Source organism: Hyla sarda, chromosome 4 (genome assembly GCF_029499605.1).
Source record: "Hyla sarda isolate aHylSar1 chromosome 4, aHylSar1.hap1, whole genome shotgun sequence".
Taxonomy (NCBI): Eukaryota; Metazoa; Chordata; class Amphibia; order Anura; family Hylidae; genus Hyla; species Hyla sarda.
Window position 1 is genome coordinate 407,256,354 of NC_079192.1, and position 24,281 is coordinate 407,280,634.

Below are 24,281 nucleotides of genomic sequence, written 5' to 3' on the forward strand. Positions count from 1 at the left end.
ACAGAGTGATGCACAAGAACTAAGTTTAACTTGCTGTCGATAAATAAACTTTATTTGCTATAAAATCCCCTCCGCTCATCTGATCTCAGTGAATGATCCCTTAAAGAAGGTTCCCATAAACCGCTGCATAAAAATAGGAAGTTTATTAAAATGATGAGAAACATAAACAGCCGACTAAGATGCCCAAAGCTCTCGAAACTTTATTTATAACCTCGGGATCTGGTGTAACGCAGGGCTTTATTGTGTGCTATGTGACGTCAGCAGAGAAGTTAGTCCTATGGGACCACTGCTGGCCTTAAAAAGGGGAATCTATGGCATTCTGGTCATTAATGGGACATTTGGGGTTGTCAGAAGCTTGTGGTGAAAGGTTCAATGTGTATAAAGGGGTACTCCCACCCTAGACATCTTATCCCCTATCCAAAGGATAGGGGATAAGATGTCTGAACTCGGGGGTCCCGCCGCCCCCTCCCATAGACTTGCATTGAGGGGACGGGCGTGACGTCCCACGGGGGCGGAGTCCTGACGTCACGGACTTCCGTTCCTGTAGTTGTGACTCAGACCCTCCAGCGCTTCCGCACAAAAAACAGGTGGGTGCCACATGCAATACTGCGGGGGTCCCAAGCGGCAGAACCCCCGAGATCAGACATCTTATCCCCTATCCTTTGGATAGGAGATAAGATGTATAGGGTGGGAGTACCCCTTTAACTCTCCCTCAAGAGAAGATGGCTGGGAAGAGAATGGTCGGCCATGTTGGATTTCAACCTTTTGTTCTTGGGGAGATAAGGAGTCTGGCACCGGCTTTCTTCTTCCTTTTCACAGTATACACACTATCAGATAGATGAACATTTATGTGTATGGGTTAGTTGGAAGAGATAGTTGTGGCTCAAATAAACTTTCATTCGACAGCAACAGTATCTTCAATGTATGACCCTTGTACTTCATGAGTATAGTGTTTTATATTAGGATGACAGATACCGAGTGGAGAAAAATCCTGCTCCAATGATCACTACTTTATAGATGGCTATGCACCTTAAAGGAGAACTCCAGCTCCCAGGATAGGAGATAAGTAGCTGACCGCAATCTCTGGAACAGGACCCCGACTCTCTCAGTGAGATGCACTTCTTATTTACAAGTAGATGGTGTGGTATGGGGTGTGTGCTGCAGGCCAGATGGAATTACCCTAGGGGCAGATGGCATTAATCTCTTATATTTGTGATGCCAGGGCGTGGTTTAAGAGACTCCTCCCAGGGCTTTTATGGGGGAGACTCTGGTGGGGTCTCATTGGTCACCCTTAAGTCACCTGGTAACTGATACCTCCTTGGTAACAATCACATGATAAGTCACATGACAACTGAAGATCACTTGGGAACATTCTTAAAGTTATAACACTTCTTTACACACTTCACATCATAACAAATGGCAAAACATAGGGTGGCCCAGGGGACACTGCATGGAGGCTGCCTGACAGAGCAGCAAGGGTACTGGGCCACCTCAGGTCTCTTCGGCGTCCCCATAGAAATGAAAGGAGCATGTGCCGTCTGCAGCTCTCACTGAGAACCGGGTCCTGTTCTTGAGATCATGGGGGGGGGGGGGGGGGGGGGTGTTCTAGTGGTCGGACCCTCCGTGATCAGCTACTTATCCCCTATCCTTGGAAAAAGTGGGGTACAGTCCTCAGGCGCTCTCTAATGGGATACGTGGAAATGGGGAAGGGGGGGGGGGGGGGGAAAGGGGGAGAAGGAGTATTGGGAGAGTAAGAGAGGTGTTGTGTAGAGGAAGTAAGAAGGAAAGAAAGATGGCTACAACGCCAAGATAGGGGTGTAGGGAGAGTAAGAGAGGTGTTGTGTAGAGGATTACTCTCCCTACACCCCTATCTTGGTGTTGTAGCCATCTTTCTTTCCTTCTTACTTCCCCTACACAATACCTCTCTTACTCTCCCTATACTCCTTCTCCCACTTCCGCCCCCTCTCCTTCCCCATTTCCACGCATCCCATTAGAGAGCGCCTGAGGACTGTACCCCACTTTTTTCAATTATAATTTCCACCAGGCACTTTGGGTATTTAGTGCTTTCCAGTTTACCTCGGCACTCCCTACTACCTTATTGAGCTGCACTTCCCTTTGTTTCATTCGTGTTAATCCCCTATCCTGTGTTAATCTTGTCTGGAGTTCTCTTTTAAGCTGACCATACACCTTAGATAAGAATCCGCCAAACCTGACAATTTTCATAGGACTAGCTGGCCATATACTGTATATGGGGGCCTTCCGACTCAGATGTTGGAGGAGAAAAGGTTCAGACATGTTTAATCCCTTGGAGAGATAAGTCTTTACATGGCTTTATTCCCTTTGCAAATTAAGAACAAATGCCTATTTGGCCAAACCAAGTTTGCAAGGGTATTGGGGGATCAGAAGAGATATGTGTTGGCTGAACAATTGTCCATCAGACAAAGTTCTCATGTGTATGGCTGTCTTTCTCCTATGAGAAGAAATGGATTGGGCATGTTGAACCCCAACACATAAAGTAGACATCCCCATACCCATAAAGTGGTGGGCTGGTCATCAACGGATTCTGGGGCCAACATTAATATGATCTTACTTTATCTCATATATCCCCAGTTCTGATTCTGTCTTGTGGCTTTTCCTTGTAGTTTGGAGGACAGACTAACCCGGGTCAAGTCAACCAGTCCTTCGGAGGTGTGGGACGGAATCTAGCAGGTAAGATGGGGCATGAAAAGTTGCTTCTTGGCATGGACCTAATGTCTTGGCTAAGAAGTGGTCAGGCATTGGTCCATACTTCTGGTCCATTTAGGATGCTGAGAAGTCAAGAATCTTAGACATATTTAATAGTGTGGACGTTCACTTTCAAGGGCAACTAGAATATTTTTGGTTTTCTCCTCAATCCTATGATTAGACAAGATTGTATTTAGGACACTTGGCAGAGCTTTGTAATGCTGGTACGTTCTGTTCCTCTTCAGATTGTATGAGCCGCCTCGGTGTCCGACCCCTTTTCATCTCCGCTGTAGGACAAGATGACCTCTCTGATTCGGTCTTTCGGTACTGCTCGCACATGGTGAGTCTGTCACACTGCCATGTATAAAACTTATCTACTACAACAATATCCCATCTTTGTTGGCTTTAAAGCAAAATTCCTCAATGGTTTCTAGATTTTGAAGGGGACCTGGTATCTTTTCTTAGTATTCTGCAGTTTGCTGTTACTCTGTTATTCCCCCCGGAAATGTCCAAATACATTGACATCTAGGTGTTACCATTTCCCTTGTTAATGGGGCATATCTCTTCTTACCCTGTCATTGTACTATCAGCGTTGACAGTATCAGACTGTGTAGGGCAGGTATAGGAAGAGATGGTCGGCTCTCAGGACCTCCAACACGGCTGTATACTCCAAGGAACAACAACGAATCAGGAAAGGTAGCCAGTGGTAGCGATGAATATAATTTTCTTTGGATCCCATAAAACCGCATGCAAGCGGAATAACAGCCATCAAGCAACTCACAACAGGCGTGGACGCGTTTCGGGTATGCACCCTTCATTGTAGCACGAAGGTTTGCATATCTGAAACGCGTCCACGCCTTTTGTGAGTTGCTTGATGGCTGTTATGCTGCTTGCATGCGGTTTTATGGGATCCGAATAAAATTATATTCATTGCTACCACTGTCTGCCTTTGCTGATAGGGCAGGTATAGCCAACCTTCGGCACTGGAGATGTTTTGGACTACATCTCATCTACATGCCAAAGCATAATCGGAGATGAAGTCCAAAACATCTGCAGCGCCGAAGGTTGCCTATACCTGGTGTAGGGACACACCATATTGACAGTGGAATGGTAAGGCCCAGTTGTCTATTTTGTCATACATTTTTAGGAGGAAAGGACATGTATCATGTAAAAAAAAAACTTATCCCCTATCCAAAGGATCATGGGGGGTCCTAACGCTGGGCCTCCCACAATCTCCTGTTTAGAGCCCTGGCTCTCATATACAGTGGCACGTCATGACCCTCTCATGAAGCGAGGGTCTCCACACCCCCTGTTACGCCAAGCGCTCCGGGTCCCTGCTCCTCCCCGGAGCGCTCGCAGCGTTCCTCTCTCTGCAGCGCCCCGGTCAGACCCGCTGACCGGGAGCGCTGCACTGACACTGCCGGCGGGGATGCGATTCGCATAGCGGGACGCGCCCACTCGCGAATCGCATCCCAAGTCTCTCACCTGTCCCGGTCCCCGGCTGTCTCGTCCTGGCACGCGCGGCTCCACTTCTTAGGGCGCGCGCACGCGCCAGTTCTTTAAGATTTAAAGGGCCAGTGCACCAATGATTGTTGCCTGGCTCAATCTGTCTGATTAGCCTCCACCTGCTCCCTGTCTATATTACCTCACTTCCCCTGCACTTCCTTGCCGGATCTTGTTGCCATTGTGCCTTGAGAAAGCTATTACTGTGTTTGCCTTACCAGTGTACCTGACCTCTTGCTATTGCTATTGACTACGAACCTTGCCGCCTGCCTCGACCTTCTGCTACGTCTGACCTTGCCTCTGCCTAGTCCTTCTGTCCCACGCCTATCTCAGCAGTCAGGGAGGTTGAGCCGTTGCCGGTGGATACGACCTGGTTGCTACCGCCGCTGCAAGGCCATCCCGCTTTGCGGCGGGCTCTGGTGAATACCAGTAGCAACTTAGAACCGGTCCACCAGCACGGTCCACACCAATCCCTCTCTGACACAGAGGATCCACATCCAGCCTGCCGAATCCTAACACCCCCTCTATAAAGTTCTATGGGAGAACCTTCGGCTCTCCCAAAGAACTATATAGAGTGGGCGTGGCGGCCCCGCTTTGGGCAGGGGGCGTGACATGCCACTGTATAGGAGAGCCGGGGCTCTAAACAAGAGATCGCAGGGGCCCCAGCGCTCGGACCTCCCACGATCTAAAACTTATCCCCTATCCTTCAGATAGGGGATACGTTTTTTTTTCATGATACTTTTCCTTTAAAGAGTACCTCTCATCAAAAGTCTTTTTTTTTATATTTTATAGTAAAAAAAAAAAAAAAATAATATATATATATTAACTTTGTAATTGGATTCTATAAAAAAAAATTCTCCTTTCATGTGTATTTTCGTTTACAAAATTTGTCCACTAGGGGTCTCTCTAGGAGCCCCTGTCCGCTAGCTTTTTCGGTGATTTAGGACTTGCCGGTCTGGCTGTTGAGTCCGAAATCGCATACTCAGCGCAGCTCCCTGCCTGTCAATCAGACAGTGAGTGCTCTGTGCATATCCCTGCAGGGCATGGCAGTTCTGTCCTATGATGTTCCACCTCTCTGTATGGCGCGTGTATAGCCAAACAGACAGGAGGAGACTCGTAGGCTGCCGTCCCTGCCCTGTACTTAGCCTGTATGCGTGCTCCAGTGAGGGAGCGCAGCATACAGGAAGAAGGGCGGAAGCCGTCCCTGGCAGGCATAAAATGATGTCGCGCCTGCCGCCTACAGGGGGTTTTAACTAGAAATAATCACAGGGATATACATAGAGTCAGGGACACATGGGGATTAGGAAAAGTTTAGTTGATGATAGGTACTCTTTAACAGAGAAATGGCAAAATGTAGAGTTTTAAGATAAAAAGCTCCTACACTATTATAGCTCCTTCAATGGTTGTAGGGTTTAACAGTGATACATTGATACATACGGTAGGTAGAACAGCAGTTTTAGCAGTTTTGGTGCCTAAAGTGATATCCAGCTTTCTCAGAAATAGATAAAACTAAGGAACAGCTACATAAAACATCACCAAAGAGAAAAATGATCACGGCTACTATAAACATTCTTTTCTTACAGGATATGAGAGGGGTGGCACATCTGAAGGGTCAGAATACCGCCACGTACTGCGCAGTCATCTCTGGCAGTGGAGAACTGAGCCTCGGACTGGGAGACATGGACATTCACCAGCAGATAACAGAGAAACATGTAAGAATTAGTGGATTTCATGTGTTATAGACCTGTGTACACATAGGGGGAGATTTATCAAAACATGTGCAGAGAAAACTTTGACCAGTTGCCCATAGCAACCAATCAGATGGCTTCTTTCATTTTTAACAAGGCCTCTGCAAAATGAAAGAAGTGAGCTGATTGGTTGCTATGGGCAACTGGTCAACTTTTCCTCTGGACAGGTTTTGATAAATCTCCCCCATAGTCTTCTTCTGGAGACCCGTGGCCTGATGCCCAGACTGTACACCATGGGGGAGATCTATCAAAACCTGTCCAGAGGAAAAGTTGCCCAGTTGCCCATAGCAACCAATCAGATCGCTTCTTTCATTTTCAATTAGGCCTCTGCAAAATGAAAGAAGAAATCTGATTGGTTGCTACGGGCAACTGGATAACATTTCCTTTGCACAGGTTTTGCTAAATCTCCCCCAATAAGTTTAAGCGCCGAAGCTGCAAGTTAACACCTCTTCATCCTCTATTGAAACAAGGTTGAACCATTCTCAGTCCTTGCGAACATTAGTTAAAGGGGTACTCCGGTGACAACAATTTTTTTTTAACTGGTGCCAGAAAGTTAAACAGATTTGTAAATTACATTTATTTAAAAATCTTAACCCTTCCAGTACTTATCAGCTGCTGCATAGGAAGTTCTTTTCTTTTTAATTTTCTTTTCTGTCTGACCACAGGTGAGGTTTGCCATGGGGATTTGCTCCTGCTCTTCACAGTTTCTGAGACGTACAGAGGTGTCATCAGAGAGCACTATGGTCAGACAGAAAAGACATTTGAAAAGAAAAGAACTTCCTCTGTAGTACAAAGCAGCTGATAAGTACTGGAAGGATTAATATTTTTGAATAGAAGTAATTTACAAATCTGTTTAACTTTCTGGCATCAGTTGATTTAAAAAATAAAAAATAAAAAATAAAAAAGCTAGCCCGGAGGTCCCGAGTGCTTGTTGTGCCGGGCCATCCTCCTGCCCCTATCCTGATTCGGCACATCGCCCTGTCGGCCGGCTGGGCCAGCAGTGCGGGAGCCTGGAGCGGGAGTAAGCGACTAAAGCCGCTCAGCCTCCGGCTCCTATTTTGTGTGCCTGGCTCACCTGTAGTTGCCGGGAACTCAGGATGTCCCCACCCACAGTTAGGTGCCGTACAGCTATGCCGCCGACCTCATATTGACGTTCGCTCACCTCAGGTCACGCTCGCAGAATTCAAGGGCTGGCGTTACTACCTCCTGACGCCGTGCCTAGGCATTCTGAGAGCGTGACGTGCGCGAACATTATTACAGCGTGTTATGCGTAGCTATGCAAGCCCTTATCTGGGGACTGGGGAAGGTTCTGCCCTGAATTTTCGGCAACTGCAGCAGCAGAAGTAGTCTAATCAAGGGGTACTACCTGCCTACTGGGGGGGAGGGGGTTAATCTGGGGGTTCTACCTGCCTACTGGGGGGGGTAATCTGGGGGTACTACCTTCCTACTTGGGGGAGGGGTTAATCTGGGGTACTACCTGCCTACATGTCTATTCTGCTTGGGGCCCCCAAATTCCTTCAAACGGCTCTGCTCTGCTACATACAGCCCAGAGTAGTTCAGTATGAGATGAGCTATGATTGGATAAGTCTGCACCCCCCCCCCCCCCCCCCCGCCCTCAACAGCACTCCAGACTGCATTTCCTGATTTTGGACTACTGCCAGGCCAGCAGGAGTCAGAAGTCTGAGATGGTGGGAAATGTGCTCTGGACAAGTAGGGAGACACTTAGTGGCAGCTTTTTTAAAACAAACTTAATTTTTTTCTTTTTTAAAACAAAGTACATTAGAAATATTTTTTATTTACCATAAGCAGTGCAATAGCAAAAATTAGTTTTAACGAGAATGCCCATTTATACATCCCTTTCCTTTCCCCATGGACACAAAGATAAAACCCAAGACCCCAAACCCTTATTCAAGTGCCATTTTACGCAACCCCAGAGACAAGTTACACCAATCCCGTACTTTCCCTCAACTCAAACCATGTTGAACCTCCTTATCCTCCGGTAAAACCAGACTGTTCTCATCCTGTATCGACCAAAATGGACCCATTTCCTTACTCAGTACGCCGGTTAAACAACCTGGGCCGTTAAAACCCAAACTTTCTTCAAGTGTCCAGAAAAGACCATTGTATGTTGAAACTATTGTATGTTGAGGCCATTGTAAGTTGAGGGATCACTGTACGCAACCCCAGAGACAAGTTACACCAATCCCGTACTTTCCCTCAACTCAAACCATGTTGAACCTCCTTATCCTCCGGTAAAACCAGACTGTTCTCATCCTGTATCGACCAAAATGGACCCATTTCCTTACTCAGTACGCCGGTTAAACAACCTGGGCCGTTAAAACCCAAACTTTCTTCAAGTGCCATCTTACACACCCACAGGCACCAGTTACACTAATCCCAGCATATTTCCCCATCCTTGCCATCCACTGAAAGAGCGTAGAACCTTCTCATTCTCCAGTGAAACTAGGCTGAACCTTCTTGTTCTCCATTGTCACCAAATCAAACCAATCCACTTCCTTGGGAACACTGGCTAAAACCCAAGACTCCTAACCACTTCTCACAGGGCCACATTACGCACCCCCAGACACCAACTACACTCATCCTCCCTCTTCACAACGCTTGGAGAACTAACTGTTCTTCGGCTCTGTGCGCACCATAAAGGTGTATCATCTCTCAAGTGTTAAAGAGGTACTCCAGCGCTAAGACATCTTATCCCCTATCCAAAGGATAGGGGATAAGATGCCTGATCGCGGGGGTCCCGCCACTGGGGACACCCATGATCTTGCAGGCAGCACCCCATTACAATCAGTCCCTGGAGCATGTTCGCCCCGGGTCTGATGACTGGCGATCATGGGGCCAGAGCATTGTGACGTCACGCTCCGCCCCTGAGACAGACAGCTGTCACGCCCCCTCCCATAGGCTTGCATTGAGGGGGCGGAGCATGATGTCACACGGGGGCGGAACCGTGACATCACAATGCTCCAGCCACGTGATCGCCAGTCATCAGACCCGGAGCGAATATGCTTTGGGGACTGATTGTAACGGGGTGCTGCGTGCAAGATCACGGGGGTCCCCAGTGGCGGGACCCCCACAATCAGGCATCTTATCCCCTATCCTTTGGATAGGGGATAAGATGTCTTAGCGCCGGAGTACCCCTTTAAGGGGCCCAATAGCTCTTTTTGCCTGAGACCCTATACAGTGGTCCCTCAAGTTACAATATTAATTGGTTCTGGGATGACCATTGTATGTTGAAACCATTGTATGTTGAGGCCAGAACCCTATGGAAACCTGGTAATTGGTTCTGAAGCCCCCAAAATGTGATCCAAAAATTGGGAAAAGTGAGGATTAAAGAAAAATAAGTAGATAACTAATATAGATAAAGCAAATCCTTACATATAAAAGTAAGAAAGATCTGCTGGGAGCTGTAAATCACTCTATGTCTGTGTTTTCCTAGCAGGGAGCCTCCAGCTGTTGCAAAACTACAACTCCCAGCATGCCCGGGCATGCTGGGAGTTGTAGTTTTGCAACAGCTGGGGGCACCCTGCTTGGGAAACACTGGTCTATGTAGAGGACAGGATCTTCTTCAGGGTCCTGTACAGTACACGCAATGTCCTAAAAAAGTAACATGGAGCCGCCCTCACCTGGTGTCCAAAGGAGCAGCTAACCCTGGTACAGGTAAAGAGTACAGAACATGTAATACCTCCCCGTACTGTAGGGGGCGCTACCAGACACCAGTCAGTGCATGCACTTCAGTAATACAGGTAAAGAGTACAGAACATGTAATACCTCCCTGTACTGTAGGGGGCGCTACCAGACACCAGTCAGTGCATGCACTTCAGTAATACAGGTGAAGTGTACAGAACATGTAGTACCTCCCTGTACTGTAAGGGGCGCTACCAGACACCAGTCAGTGCATGCACTTCAGTAATACAGGTAAAGAGTAGTACAGAACATGCAATACCTCCCTGTACTGTAGGGGGCGCTTCCAGACACCAGTCAGTGCATACGCTTCAGTAATACAGGGGTTTTTACCAGTGAATGCCCATTCTGATTGGTCGGTTCTTCTGCCCATTGACACGTTTCACAGGTCTGGACTGTCCGTACATTGTATGTTGAGTCTGGTTTCAACTTACAATGGTCCAGAAAAGACCATTGTATGTTGAAACTATTGTATGTTGAGGCCATTGTAAGTTGAGGGATCACTGTATTCCTAACTAACCTAGTAATAATGATACAATAACACAAACTGATCCTCAGGCCGTCCCCGTCAAATGTCACGTTAAGCAGATTAAGCCGAATCCATCAGATCTGTAAAGATTAAAGAGAATTTGGGTTGAGAGGAATAAAAATAGTTACAACCCCTGAACAATAGTCCTGTCACTAAGAAGATTCCGCTAAGTCCTCCAATGACAGGTGATGCTGAGGGGTATTGTTTCTCATTCCGACAACATGGAAAGAGTGAGGAGAAGGATTGTGGGAGGTCAGGAGATGGGAAAAGATGAAAACATGGATTAATGGTATTAAAGAATATGTTATTTTTACCTGTCAACATACTGTAGCTATCCTGAGTATGGACGGCCCGCCCGGTCCTTGTTACCACATCAAAAATATGTCCTTAAATTCTTAATCTTCACCTAAATATATTTATTAGAAAGATTTGGTTAAAGGGGTTCCCCGCAGTTTTAACAAAGTATTCTCCAGCTGGAGTCCCCAGCGATCAGCTCTAATCTGTGATAAAACCTGCTAATAAGTGTTCAGTTTCTGTATAGTGCCCCCACAGGCAAAATTGTGCATTACACCATTGCCAATTCACATCCATAAGTTGTCTGTGTAAAGGTGACCAAATATAAAAAAAAATTGGGTCGACAGCTATGACTCTTGATCCCTCTATATATTGGAATGTTTTGCTCAGGTGAGAGAGGAGGGGTAAGCCGTTGCCAGACTCCTGGGTTGGACGGTTAAGAACCGACATGTCTGACCTCGCTCTCTTCTGACATCATGTGTCAGGGGGAGTGTCAGAAGGCTGCCTTACATGTTAGTCAATTGGTCAGTCCTGCTGAAGTTGGCAGGTTCAGGTGACTTTTCAGTAACGTGTATGGGCACCTTAAAAGGGTCCTCCAATGTCAGATTTAAATAAAAAACATAAAATTGCTCAAAAAGCATATGACATTGCTTACCTGTCTGCCCCAGCTCTGAAAGCACCATTTTTGGGGGGTGTTAGTCCTGTACTTTTTGTTTGTACTTACTGGTTCAGCAGTTGCTCAGCACCACAATTCCCATAATGCATTGCTTTCCCTCAGTTCTTCATTACAGTCCTCCCACCCTGCCTACTTCCCTCCCTCAACACTCCGGCCAGTTACCTGCCCAGAGCTGTTGCAGAACATCTCATTTCACAGCAGAACTATTGCACAATCAGTGAGGTTGCAGCACCTGCTATGCATTCCCTGTCTGCTCCTCTGCCTGTATCTGATCAGAGGTGATGACAACAACAAGAGAGGGAGAAGCCAGGAAGCTGCCAAGACAACACCTCACTGACAATAAGACGACTACACAACTTCCTGTCTGGAGAGAAGGAGGAGTCAGGGAGCTGACAAGACAACACTACACTGACAATAATAGGACTGAACAACTTCCAGTCAGGGGTGAATCACAAAAACATGCTGAAGCCCGTACAATTTGTGATAAGGCTGCGTTAACACGGCAGTCTAGACCCGTCCCGCTCTTCTCCCGTCAAAAATAAAAACAGACTTAAAAAAAAAAAAAAAAGGACAATAACGGATGCAAATGGATGTTATCCGTTTGTATCCGTTATTGTTCAGTTAATAAACCCCAAAAAACTTTTTTTTGTTCTGAGCATGCTCAGAAGTAAAAACGGATAAAAAAAAACTGATTGAAAAAATGGATGCAAACAGATGACATTAAAGGCTCATCCGTTTTCCATAGACTTCAATGTTAAATTAAATGTATCCGTTTTATTTTTTTTCTTTGATGGAAGAAAAAATACAGCCATCAAAAAAACGGAAATGAGTGCAGACGGGTCCAAATGGATGTAAATGGATTGTAAAAATATGCCATTGACATGAATGGGATTTAAAAAAAAAAACGTTTTTAATCCGTTTACAGCCTGCAAGAACGGAACCGAAACGGGGATAAAAAAAAAAAAGGGGGGGAAAGACGGCCGTGTGAACGCACCCAAACACTATATTGTAACTTAGATATCTAGGAGTGATAGTCTTAATAAAATACAATTTTCTGATTCTGGAATACCCCTTTAATGCAGGACAGAACTGGTCGTCTAAAGTGAGAGGCGGCACTCTTTGTAGCTGCCAAAAGTGATGAAGTGAAAAAGTGATCCTGAGCAAACGACCTTGTCCCCTCTATTAGTTACCGTATATACTCGAGTATAAGCCGACCCAAATATAAGCCGAGGCCCCTCATTTTACTCTAAAAACCCAGGAAAAGTTATCGACTCGACTATAAGCCTAGGGTGGGAAATACATAATCCCCCCCATATAATCATCCAGACCCCCGTCATCATCCCCCCTTCATCATCACCGCCATCAGTGGTCTTCAACCTGCGGACCTCCAGATGTTGCAAAACTACAACTCCCAGCATGCCCGGACAGGCATCGGCTGTCCGGGCATGCTGCGAGTTGTAGTTTTGCAACATCTGGAGGTCCGCAGGTTGAAGACCACTGATGAAGGGATTGACAGGTGGTGATGATGAAGGGGGGGGGGGAGATGATGACGAAGGCCGCAGTTGTCTTCAACCTGGGGACCTCCAGAGGTTTCAAAACTACAACTCCCAGCATGCCTGGACAGCCGATGGCTGTCCGGGCATGCTGGGAGTTGTAGTTTTGCAACATCTGGAGGTCCGCAGGTTGAAGACCACTGATGAAGGGATTGACAGGCGGAGAGTTCACTCGAGTATAAGCCGAGGGGGGCGTTTTCAGTACAAAAAATTTTGCTTAAAAACTCGGCTTATACTCGAGTATATACGGTACTAGTAAGTTGTGAATATTCTGAGTATCTTTCTGTAATACTTTCACCCTCCACCAGGTGTCTCAGTTCGCAGATCATCTCCGTAGGGCTCGACTACTGTGCATAGATGGGAATGTCCCGGTATCAACCATTCAGTATGTATGTGAGATCGCCCGTCAGAACGCCGTGCCAGGTCAGTGTGCCAACATAACTGGCAGATATCGCTGTTGACTATTGATATGAACACATTCCAGCTTTGAAAAAGGTGCAAGCGAAGGCTTGCTGCAAGTTGTCATCTGCCGATACACCTGGTAGTGTTTATTATATTTATTAGTTGCAATGTATTCATTTACCGTATCACATGTCAGCATCTAAGTCAGTGTTTCCCAACCAGGGTGCCTCCAGCTGTTGCAAAACTACAACTCCCACCATGCCCGGACAGCTGCAGGCTGTCCGGGCATGGTGGGAGTTGTAGTTTTGCAACAGCTGGAGGCACCCTGGTTGGGAAACAGTGATCTAAGGGCACTTGCAAGCAAAGTTCAGGGGAGCTCCGTCTGCATTACTGTGATGTGTGGGAGCAAGTGCTCTGTTTGCCTACAGTGCCCCCACAGGGGAAATGAAGCATTACACACTTCCTATTGAAATTAACAGCTTGCTGTTAAAATGCATGTACATTCCGGGTCCTCCATAAATTGAGATACTTTTTGTAACTTCTTCTCTAAGTAAAAAAGCGTGAAAAATGCATATACCTTTTTTTGCCCAACCAAACATACCCTTGAAATTAAAAATTTATTTTATTATTATTTTTTTTCAGTTTGTTACGAACCAACAGACATAGACAAAGCATCTAAACCCTTCACCTCAAACAGCTGGACGTCTCTGACCTACATCTCTCCGAACCTAAAGGAGCTCCTATCTATCAACAGGACCTTAGGATACGTAGATGACATTGGTGAGTGTGCTAGTAGTTTTTTTTCCTTGTACAGAGGAGCAATATTATTGTAGAAGTTACTTGGGATTCGGGATTACAGCTGCAGAACCTGTAGCATTTTGTCACCAACCGATCCATAGCAAAGAGAGGGAATTGTTCATATGAGACAACCCCTTTTCATAGACACATATTTTAACTCTACATACCAGTCCTGGAATCCTTATGAACAGTGTAATGGCTTTCAGTCTACTATACACTTGTGCCAGAACCAAAAAACGACTAGAAACTGTTTTGCAAGACTAAAATAAGACAACCCCTGATAAAGTATCTGTAGATTTACATCCATACTCATAACATTGATGGCACATGTCAACGGATCCTTAGTAATTGTTCATATGAGACAACCCTTTTTCATAGACACATATTGTAACTCTACATACCAGTCCTGGCCTGGTTGAATATCCTTATAAACAGTGTAATGGCTTCCAATCTACTATACACTTGTGCCAGAACCAAAAAATAACTAGACACAGTATTGCAAGACTAAAATAAGACAACCCCTGATAAAGTATCTGTAGATTTACATCCATACTCACAACATTGATGGCACATGTCAACGGATCCTTAGTAATTGTTCATATGAGACAACCCCTTTTCATAGACACATATTGAAACTCTACATACCAGTCCTGGCCTGGTTGAAAATCCTTATAAACAGTGTAATGGCTTCCAGTCTACTATACACTTGTGCTAGGACCCAAAAACAACTAGACACAGTATTGCAAGACTAAAAGAAGACAACCCCTGATAAAGCATCTGTAGATTTACATCCATACTCATAACATTGATGGCACATGTCAACTGATCTTTAGTAAAGAGAGGGAATTGTTCATATGTGACAACCCCTTTTCATAGACACATATTGTAACTCTACATAACAGTCCTAGCCTGGTTGACAATCCTTATAAACAGTGTAAAGGCTTCCAGTCTGCTATACACTTGTGCTAGGACCCAAAAACAACTAGACACAGTATTGCAAGACTAAAAGAAGACAACCCCTGATAAAGTATCAGTAGATTTACATCCATACTCATAACATTGATGGCACATGTCAACTGATCCTTAGTAAAGAGAGGGAATTGTTCATATAACACAACCCCTTTTCATAGACACATATTGTAACTCTACATACTAGTCCTGGCCTGGTTGACGATCCCTATAAACAGTGTAATGGCTTCCAGTCTACTATACACTTCTGCCAGGACCCAAAAACAACTAGACACAGAAGACAACCCCTGATAGAGTATCTGTAGATTTACATCCATACTCATAACATTGATGGATCATGTCAACTTCTAAAGGGCAATGAGACACATTTTCCAGACGTCTAATGTTGACCTTTCAGATGAGTGACAGATGTAAAGCTAAATTCCCAATGTCTCTCATCACGTCTTCATCTATGAAAACATGTGTAGTAACATCTGCGAGGGTGGTAGTCCTCACCTGCACCCACTATCACGTATAATGATGTTTGTTTCCATGACATTCGTCTTCTTCGTCTTCTTCCTCAGATATTCCATGTAAATTAGAAGACATGGTAGATACAGCCATCAGCCTCTCACTGCCACTCCTGGAGAACATACACTGCGTCATAGTCACTCTCGGGGCCCGCGGTGTCCTCTTGTGTGGTCATGGGCATGATGGAACAGTATCTCTTCGTGCAAAAGACAAGGTATACAATACCCGCCTCAATTGACAAGCATTGATTATATGGATTTGAGGTACATTCTACATTCCTAGGTCAAGATGCACTAAAATATTTTCCACCTTTTGTCGACTGCAACCATTGGTCTGAACCTGTTCTTCAGGAGATAAATAGAAAAAAGAATATTTTCCATATTTGACATAACAAATTATTTATTTGTGTTTTAATTTAAAGGAACCTTAAACCTATAATTTATAATTTCTCCCCAAAGGGGTATTCTGTGTTTTATTTATTTGACTGTGCTACAGGGGCTGTAAAGTAAGTGCAGTTCATAATATAGTGTCTGTAACTGTGTTTGATGGTGGTCTCGCAATTCTTATGTGATCTTTGCCCTGATGTTCATGTCACGATTCGGCTTACGGATTGTGGATCCGCTGTGTCAGCGAGGGATTGGCGTGGACCGTGCTAGTGGACCGGTTCTAAGAGGCTACTGGTCTTCACCAGAGCCCGCCGCAAAGCGGGATGGTCTTGCTGCGGCAGTAGCAACCAGGTCGTATCCACTAGCAACGGCTCAACCTCACTGACTGCTGAGAAGGCGTGGGACAGAAGGACAAGGCAGAGGCAAGGTCAGACGTAGCAGAAGGTCGGGGGCAGGCGGCAAGGTTCGTAGTCAGGATGGATAGCAGAAGTTCAGGTACACAGGCTTTGGACACACTAAACGCTTTCACTGGCACAAGGCAACAAGATCCGGCAAGGGAGTGCATGGGAGGAGATCAGATATAGCCAGGGAGCAGGTGGAAGCCAATTAAGCTAATTTGGCCAGGCACCAATCATTGGTGCACTGGCCCTTTAAGTCTCAGAGAGCTGGCGCGCGCGCCCTAGAGAGCGGAGCCGCGCGCGCCAGCACATGACAGCAGGGGACCGGGACGGGTAAGTGACCTGGGATGCGATTCGCGAGCGGGCGCGTCCCGCTGTGCGAATCGCATCCCCGACGGCCATGACAGTGCAGCGCTCCCGGTCAGCGGGACTGACCGGGGAGCTGCAGGGAGAAAGGCGCCGTGAGCGCTCCGGGGAGGAGCGGGGACCCGGAGCGCTAGGCGTAACAGTACCCCCCCCCTTAGGTCTCCCCTTTTTTTTGTCCGGTGACTGCCTCCCCTGGGATGAGGACACCGGGAAAGAATGGATGGTTTCCTCAACGGCAGGCAGTACAGCAGGAGTTGGAATGGGGAGGGAGGGCAGAGGGTGAAGCTTGGCACGGGGCAGGGAGACACAAGGACGGGAGCCATGAGGAGGCACAGAGGCTTGCCTGACGGGACTGGGAGGGGGGGAGAGGCACTTCCTGTGGCAGGCAGAGTCCCAGTACTTGATCTCCCCGGTGGTCCAATCAAGGGTGGGCGAATGAAGCCGGAGCCATGGCAGACCGAGGAGGACCTCAGAGGTACAGTTGGGGAGAACGAAGAGCTCAATCCTTTCGTGGTGGGGTCCAATACGCATCAGGAGGGGTTCTGTGCGGTAACGCACGGTGCAATCCAGTCTGACTCCATTGACCGCGGAAATGTAGAGCGGCTTGACAAGACGGGTCACCGGGATGCTGAATTTATTCACAAACGACTCCAAAATAAAATTTCCAGAGGCACCAGAGTCCAAGCAGGCCACGGCTGAGAGGGAGGAGTTGGCTGAAGGAGAAATCCGCACGGGCACCGTGAGACGTGGAGAAGCAGACTTAGAGCCAAGAGACGCCACACCCACGTGAGCTGGGTGCGTGCGTGCGTTTCCCAGGCGTGGATGACGGATAGGGCAATCCACCAAGAAATGCTCGGTACTGGCACAGTACAGACAGAGATTTTCTTCTCTACGGCGATTCCTCTCTTCCTGGGTCAGGCGAGACCGATCCACTTGCATGGCCTCCTCGGCGGGAGGCCCAGGCGTAGACTGCAAAGGATGCTGTGGGAGAGGTGCCCAGAGATCTAAGTCTTTTTCCTGGCGGAGCTCTTGGTGTCGCTCAGAAAAACGCATGTCAATGCGGGTAGCCAAATGGATGAGTTCTTGGAGGTTGGCAGGAATCTCTCGTGCGGCCAGCACATCCTTGATGCGACTGGATAGGCCTTTTTTAAAGGTCGCGCAGAGAGCCTCGTTATTCCATGATAACTCGGAAGCAAGAGTACGAAATTGGATGGCGTACTCGCCCACTGAAGAATTACCCTGGACCAGGTTCAACAGGGCAGTCTCGGCAGAAGAAGCTCGGGCTGGCTCCTCGAAGACACTCCGGACTTCAGCGAAGAAGGACTGGACTGTGGCTGTGGCAGGATCATTGCGGTCCCAGAGCGGTGTGGCCCAAGACAAGGCCTTTCCTGAAAGAAGGCTTACTACGAACGCCACCTTAGACCGTTCTGTAGGAAACAAGTCCGACAACATCTCCATATGCAGGGAACACTGAGACAAAAATCCACGGCAGAGTTTAGAGTCCCCATCAAATTTGTCCGGCAGGGACAAGCGGAGGTTAGGAGCGGACACTCGCTGCGGAGGAGATGCAGGAGCTGGAGGAGGAGATGGTTGCTGCTGTAGCAGAGGCAGAAGTTGCTGTAACATGGCGGTCAACTGCGACAGCTGCTGTCCTTGTTGGGCAATCTGCTGCGATTGCTGAGCGACCACCGTGGGAAGATCAGCGAGACTTGGCAGCGGCACCTCAGCGGGATCCATAGCTGGATCTACTGTCACGATTCGGCTTACGGGTTGTGGATCCGCTGTGTCAGCGAGGGATTGGCGTGGACCGTGCTAGTGGACCGGTTCTAAGAGGCTACTGGTTTTCACCAGAGCCCGCCGCAAAGCGGGATGGTCTTGCTGCGGCAGTAGCAACCAGGTCGTATCCACTAGCAACGGCTCAACCTCACTGACTGCTGAGAAGGCGTGGGACAGAAGGACAAGGCAGAGGCAAGGTCAGACGTAGCAGAAGGTCGGGGGCAGGCGGCAAGGTTCGTAGTCAGGATGGATAGCAGAAGTTCAGGTACACAGGCTTTGGACACACTAAACGCTTTCACTGGCACAAGGCAACAAGATCCGGCAAGGGAGTGCATGGGAGGAGATCAGATATAGCCAGGGAGCAGGTGGAAGCCAATTAAGCTAATTGGGCCAGGCACCAATCATTGGTGCACTGGCCCTTTAAGTCTCAGAGAGCTGGCGCGCGCGCGCGCCCTAGAGAGCGGAGCCGCGCGCGCCAGCACATGACAGCAGGGGACCGGGACGGGTAAGTGACCTGGGATGCGATTCGCGAGCGGGCGCGTCCCGCTGTGCGAATCGCATCCCCGACGGCCATGACAGTGCAGCGCTCCCGGTCAGCGGGACTGACCGGGGAGCTGCAGGGAGAAAGGCGCCGTGAGCGCTCCGGGGAGGAGCGGGGACCCGGAGCGCTAGGCGTAACAGTTCATTTTTAGCAGCATACAAAATGAGTGTTGTCTCAAGCATTTGCCAGGTTGCAGTATGGCCCGAGACATTACATCACTACTCAGGTGTTAAAAGGGAGTCTGTCTGTTTCAATGGGTAGAGCAACTGTTGGGTGGGAAAGAGATCATTCTCCACAGGGCTGCAGGGGATTGTAGTTTTGAGCACAGCACGTATGGAAGGGAGCTCAGCTGTGCTGCAATGGGTGGGGTGACTGATTGGTGAGAGGGAGAAAAGTGACCTCAAACTTACAAACAAGGGATCCTGGGACTTGTAGTTGGAGGGAGGGAACTCCAACAGGAAATAGCCATTTCACTAAAATAAAAGCAGCAGCATTATGGTGGACTCACAACACAGCCATTTAGCCCCAAGACAAGCATAGATCCTTACTAAACATGTTGATTACTGTCTGGCAGGTAAGTACTAAAATTACGTTATGTTGGATTACCCCTTTAAAATTGTGCAGAAATCCTGCTAACCTGGCATCACCGATAAATAATTCCAGTCACCAGTAGAGGATCATAAAGTAATTGCGAGCAGTAGCTGAAAGACCTCGGAAGGATCTTCTCAGGTGCCCAAAACATTCATCTAGTGTAGAATAGGGGGAGGAGGGGGATGCAACTGTTGTTTCTCTCTATGTGTCTATGAGACTGTATGGTGTAATAGGGGAGGGAGGAAGAGCAGCAGTGGGAAACATCTAAGTGGCTGACCTTTTCAAATACCCAAAAAAATCCAATTAGTGTAAAACTGTAATTTGTAAATAAGAGAGGGAAACAGGGGAGGAAGGGGATGCAACTGCAGTTTCTTTCTCTGTTTTTGTGACACTGTATGCTGTGAGAGGGGAGGGGGAGCAGTAACCAGTTGGCTGAGCATATCTCCAGCATCACATCAGGAAGAGTCAGCTTACTCAGGAAATGCCTAAAATCTGCAGGTTATAGATATTTCTGGCTGTAGCTAATACACATCTACAGGTCATGTTCACACAACAGATTCTCACAAAGATTTCAGACCAGAATCAGTGTGTTTTCCACAGCACGGTTCGATTCTGCAACGAAATTCGTTATAATTCCACCCCTAAACAATGTCTTTGGAAATGGGAATTTTTCTAAAGCGCATTGATAAGTAAATGATATGAAAGGGATAATCTGCATCCAATACAGTGTACACATTGAAAACCTATGGCAGAAACCAAAGGTTAAAGGGGTACTCCGCTACTCAGCATTTGGAACAAACTGTAGGCACCGGGATTCAATGACTGAATTTTTTTCCTAATGGTGCCTTTATTTCCCATGAATCCTTTGGCTTTGTAGAGAGAGAGAGAGAGAGGGAGTGGCGTTTGATCACTGCACCTGCTCATATAATCACCCAGATAAACTCAGATTTATAAACGAGTTGAGGTCAGTTTACACTGCGTGCAGTTTTGATGCATTTTCTTATTCATATCTCCCTCCATGAGGCTAAACTTATTAGGCCTATAATCATAATTGAGGCGTTTTATGAAGATTTAAGACTCCGCTGTTGCAAATGCTGGAGCCGGGAGCTCATGACTTCCTAGCCCCGCCCCCTCAATGCAAGTCTATGGGAGGGGGCGTGTCAAGTCCCCTCCCATAGACTTGCATTGAGGGGGCGGGGCATGACATAATGAGGGGGTGGGGCTATGACGTCACAAGCTCCTGGCGCCAGCTCCAGCATTCGAAACAGTTTGTTCCAAACGCTGAGCAGCGACGTACAGATTTTTACCACTAAAAAATACCGGTGTCATGCCCTAAGGAGCCTGTGTGTGAACATGCGCCGATTTGTTTTCGGGATACTTATTGAGTAAGCCTGTGTGTTGCATTTCAATTACTCATTTCTTGCAGTAATTGTTTCTTTTCCTCTCGTATTAGGTATCCAGGGATGATCTGTGCGCTGTACATTATCCAGCCGCCACCATTTCACCAGAAGAAATCATCAACGTATCAGGCGCAGGCGATAGGTCTGTACTACTTTTGGGGGGGGGGGGGGGGGGGGACATTATAGGTACACTATGTGTAGATAATAGAAAAATCTCAAACATGGGTCCCAGTTGAACCTTCTCTTTCTCTCACAAACCTCTGTCTGGCTGTAAGGCAACTAACTGCAGTAGAAGCTCTCCCCCGCTCCACTTGTAATGTAGACATTTTTGGAAATAAGTTCCTCTGAATGAAGGCGCTGGTCCCCAAGTACTTTAATAGGGTTTTATTTGCTACGCGTTTCGATCCCTGTCCGGGATCGAAACGCGTGGCAAATAAAACCCTATTAAAGTACTTGGGGACCAGCACCTTCATTCAGAGCAGTGCTTCTCAATTATTTTCTGTCATGTCCCCCCTAGGAAGAAGAAAACATTTTACGCCCCCCGCGCGGCTGTAAATAGTATCATTAGGTGCAGTATAGCTCCCCCACATTAGGTGCAATATAGCTCCCCCACATTAGGTGCAGTATAGTTCCCCACATTAGGTGCAGTATAGCTCCCCCACATTAGGTGCAGTATAGCCCCACATTAGGTTGGCAGTATAGTCCCCCACATTAGGTGCAGTATAGCCCCACATTAGGAAGAAGCAGGTTCCCCACATTAGGTAGTAGCAGGTTCCCCACATATGGTAGCATTGTCGCTTGCCCTTCCCCCCGTCCCCCCACCGTCCCACACACACACACACACACACAGAGAGGCAACCACACATGCGCACACACACACACACACACACACACACACAGAGGCAACCACACATGCGCACACACACACACACACACACAGAGAGGCAACCACACATGCACACAGACAGACAGACAGACACCCACACATGCACACACACAGACAGACAGACACCCACACATGCACACACACAGACAGACAGACACCCACACATGCACACACACACACACAGACAGACAGACACCCACACATGCACATAGACAACCTTACCTGCGCTGCGCTTCTCTTCTCTCCGGCGGCCTGACGAGTGACGTCACTGACGTTCTGTGCGGGTCTGCGGAGGTACGTCACATGCGCGACGTCCCTCTTCAGACTCGGGCCGCCAGCCAACCAGAGACACGGAGGAGGGCGGGGTAAGTGACACCTCCCTGTGTAATGAAGAAAACTGTGCCCTGAAGCGGAATGTGTCCCTCCGCATAGGGTCACAGTTGAGGGAGGGTAGTGGGAGTGTAATGAGAGGGAGCGGCCTGCAAAGCAGAAAACTGTGTCCCTGTGAGGAGGGTCACATTCCGCTACGGGGCACAGTTTTCTTCATTACACCGGCATACATGGTGCGAGCTGTGACGGCCGCCTGGCGCCCCTGTTGCTATGGCGCCCTGTGCGGCCGCACAGCTCGCACACCCCTAAGGCCGGCCCTGGTCAAACGAGCCCCCCTTTACGGAGCCCCAAGTCAAGTCCTGCACCCACAAGCTACAAGTAAGCCACAGCCACAGTATTGTCAGTCACAAGTCAAGTCAAGTCACAGTCATCAGAGACCTTAAAGGAGATGTCCGGTGCTCACTTTTCTTATTTTATCCGTTCCGGGCTGAAAAATAAAAGAAAACACCTTTTCTCTTACCTGCCTATCCTCCCCCGGTGCTTCAGTACAGGCGTTCGGTCCCCGGGCTGTAATCTTCTTACTTCCTGTTAGCCCGGCACGTCACACGGAGCTTCAACCTATCACCGGCCGCAGCGATGTCCCGCCTCGGCCAGTGATAGGCTGAAGCTCCGTGTGACGTGCCGGGCTAACAGGAAGTAAGAAGAATACAGCCCGGGGACCGAACGCCTGTACCGGAGCACCGGGGGAGCGTAGGCAGGCAAGAGAAAGCTTATTTTCTTTTTTTTTTGCAGCCCGGAACGGATACAATAAGAAAAGTGAGCACCGGACATGTCCTTTAAGGGCTTGCTGGGACTTGTAGTAGATGGGGACAATTTAGTGCAGGCCATGTTGACTAGACAATTGAAGTCACAGTCACCTCCATGGCCCTGGCTGAACTGTTTAGACTTTTCCACCTAACCTCAGTAAAGCTACCGTATCTTGGCGTCGTAGTCATTATTGCCCCCCGTGCCTAGCCCAGGATCCAGTGGTATACCTTCGGGTGGTATTGAGGATAAACCACACCCTGGCGTCACGAATACAAGGAGTTAATGCCATCTACCCCTAGGGTAATTCCCTCTGCCCTGCATCACACCCCCCCCTACCACATTTGTCAGAATGTTTCAGCTTTATTTGATTTTTCTACAATTGTACAAGCAAATAACTCTTCTTCTTTCTTCCTCACAGCTTCATGGCTGGTCTCCTTACAGGAGTACAAGCCAAATATGACACAGACACTTGTGTTAGGATGGGTCTCCTGGCCGCCCGTCTCTCCCTCCGTTCCCGCGGACCCATCTCTCAGCTCATCTCGCCCGTCAGCGTCAGCTTGCAGCAAGTGGTAGGAGAAGACTGGCCGTCTCCCCGGGTGTGGAGCGTCTCACCATCTAATGGGAAGACTTTCCTCAGGACCGGACACTAATGGAGAGAAGACCGTGTTCTCGAACAACAAAGAATAACACATGAATTAGAAGGAAAAGTGAAGAGAAATTGCTGAAAAATGAAAAAACTTTAACTTTTTCAGCACACTTTTGTATATTGATTTTTCACCAATTTTAAAGCGCACCGTAAATTTTAAATTTGGCCCCAAAAAAATAACACAAGAATGTCAGAGCTCCGCTTTCCAGTTCTTGTTCCGGACGATGTGTGTGCGGGCTTCCGTGTTCAGGGCCGCCCCTCGTGACGTCCGTCCCGCCCCCTCGTGAGGTCACGCCCGCCCCCTCGTGAGGTCACGCCCGCCCCCTCAACGAAAGTCTATGGGAAGGGGGCGTGACGGCCGTCACGCCCCCTTCCCATAGACTTTCGTTGAGGGGGCGGGCGTGACGTCACGAGGGGCTGCCCTGAACACGGAAGCCCGCACACACATCGTCCGGAACAAGAACTGGAAAGCGGAGCTCCGACCGCAAGGTAACGGAGTACCCCTTTAAGATATCTGCTTGCTTTCAATAAATGGGAGCTGCCTTTACATCTAGAGGCCAAAAACCAATACAGACTTGAAGGGGTTGTTCTGGTATTTTTTTTAATAGTGGGTCAGACAGGGTTAAAAATATATTTTTCCTCTGTAGATCCAACACATTTCAGGTCCCTACAGTTCAGGAACTGTCTTCTTACTGTCTCCACATGCAGCAAACACCTACGCAGGCAATCACTTCCCCCAGTGAATGTCA

At 47.9% G+C, this 24,281-nt stretch overlaps 1 protein-coding gene across 9 annotated transcripts in view; it reads left to right on the forward strand.

Moving 5' to 3' along the window:
- The window catches only part of LOC130267575 (uncharacterized), a 45,419-nt gene extending 21,572 nt beyond the window's left edge, over window positions 1–23,847 (forward strand). For all 9 annotated transcript variants that reach the window (XM_056517568.1, XM_056517565.1, XM_056517571.1 and 6 more), the window contains 8 exons: window positions 2,643–2,709; window positions 2,970–3,064; window positions 5,811–5,939; window positions 13,035–13,149; window positions 13,771–13,908; window positions 15,459–15,619; window positions 20,917–21,005; window positions 23,305–23,847. In XM_056517568.1, coding sequence (XP_056373543.1) covers window positions 2,643–2,709; window positions 2,970–3,064; window positions 5,811–5,939; window positions 13,035–13,149; window positions 13,771–13,908; window positions 15,459–15,619; window positions 20,917–21,005; window positions 23,305–23,536 — 1,026 coding nt within the window. In that variant the 3' untranslated portion in view covers window positions 23,537–23,847. The remainder of the gene's footprint in view (window positions 1–2,642; window positions 2,710–2,969; window positions 3,065–5,810; window positions 5,940–13,034; window positions 13,150–13,770; window positions 13,909–15,458; window positions 15,620–20,916; window positions 21,006–23,304) is intronic.
- Window positions 23,848–24,281: the final 434 nt, after the last annotated feature.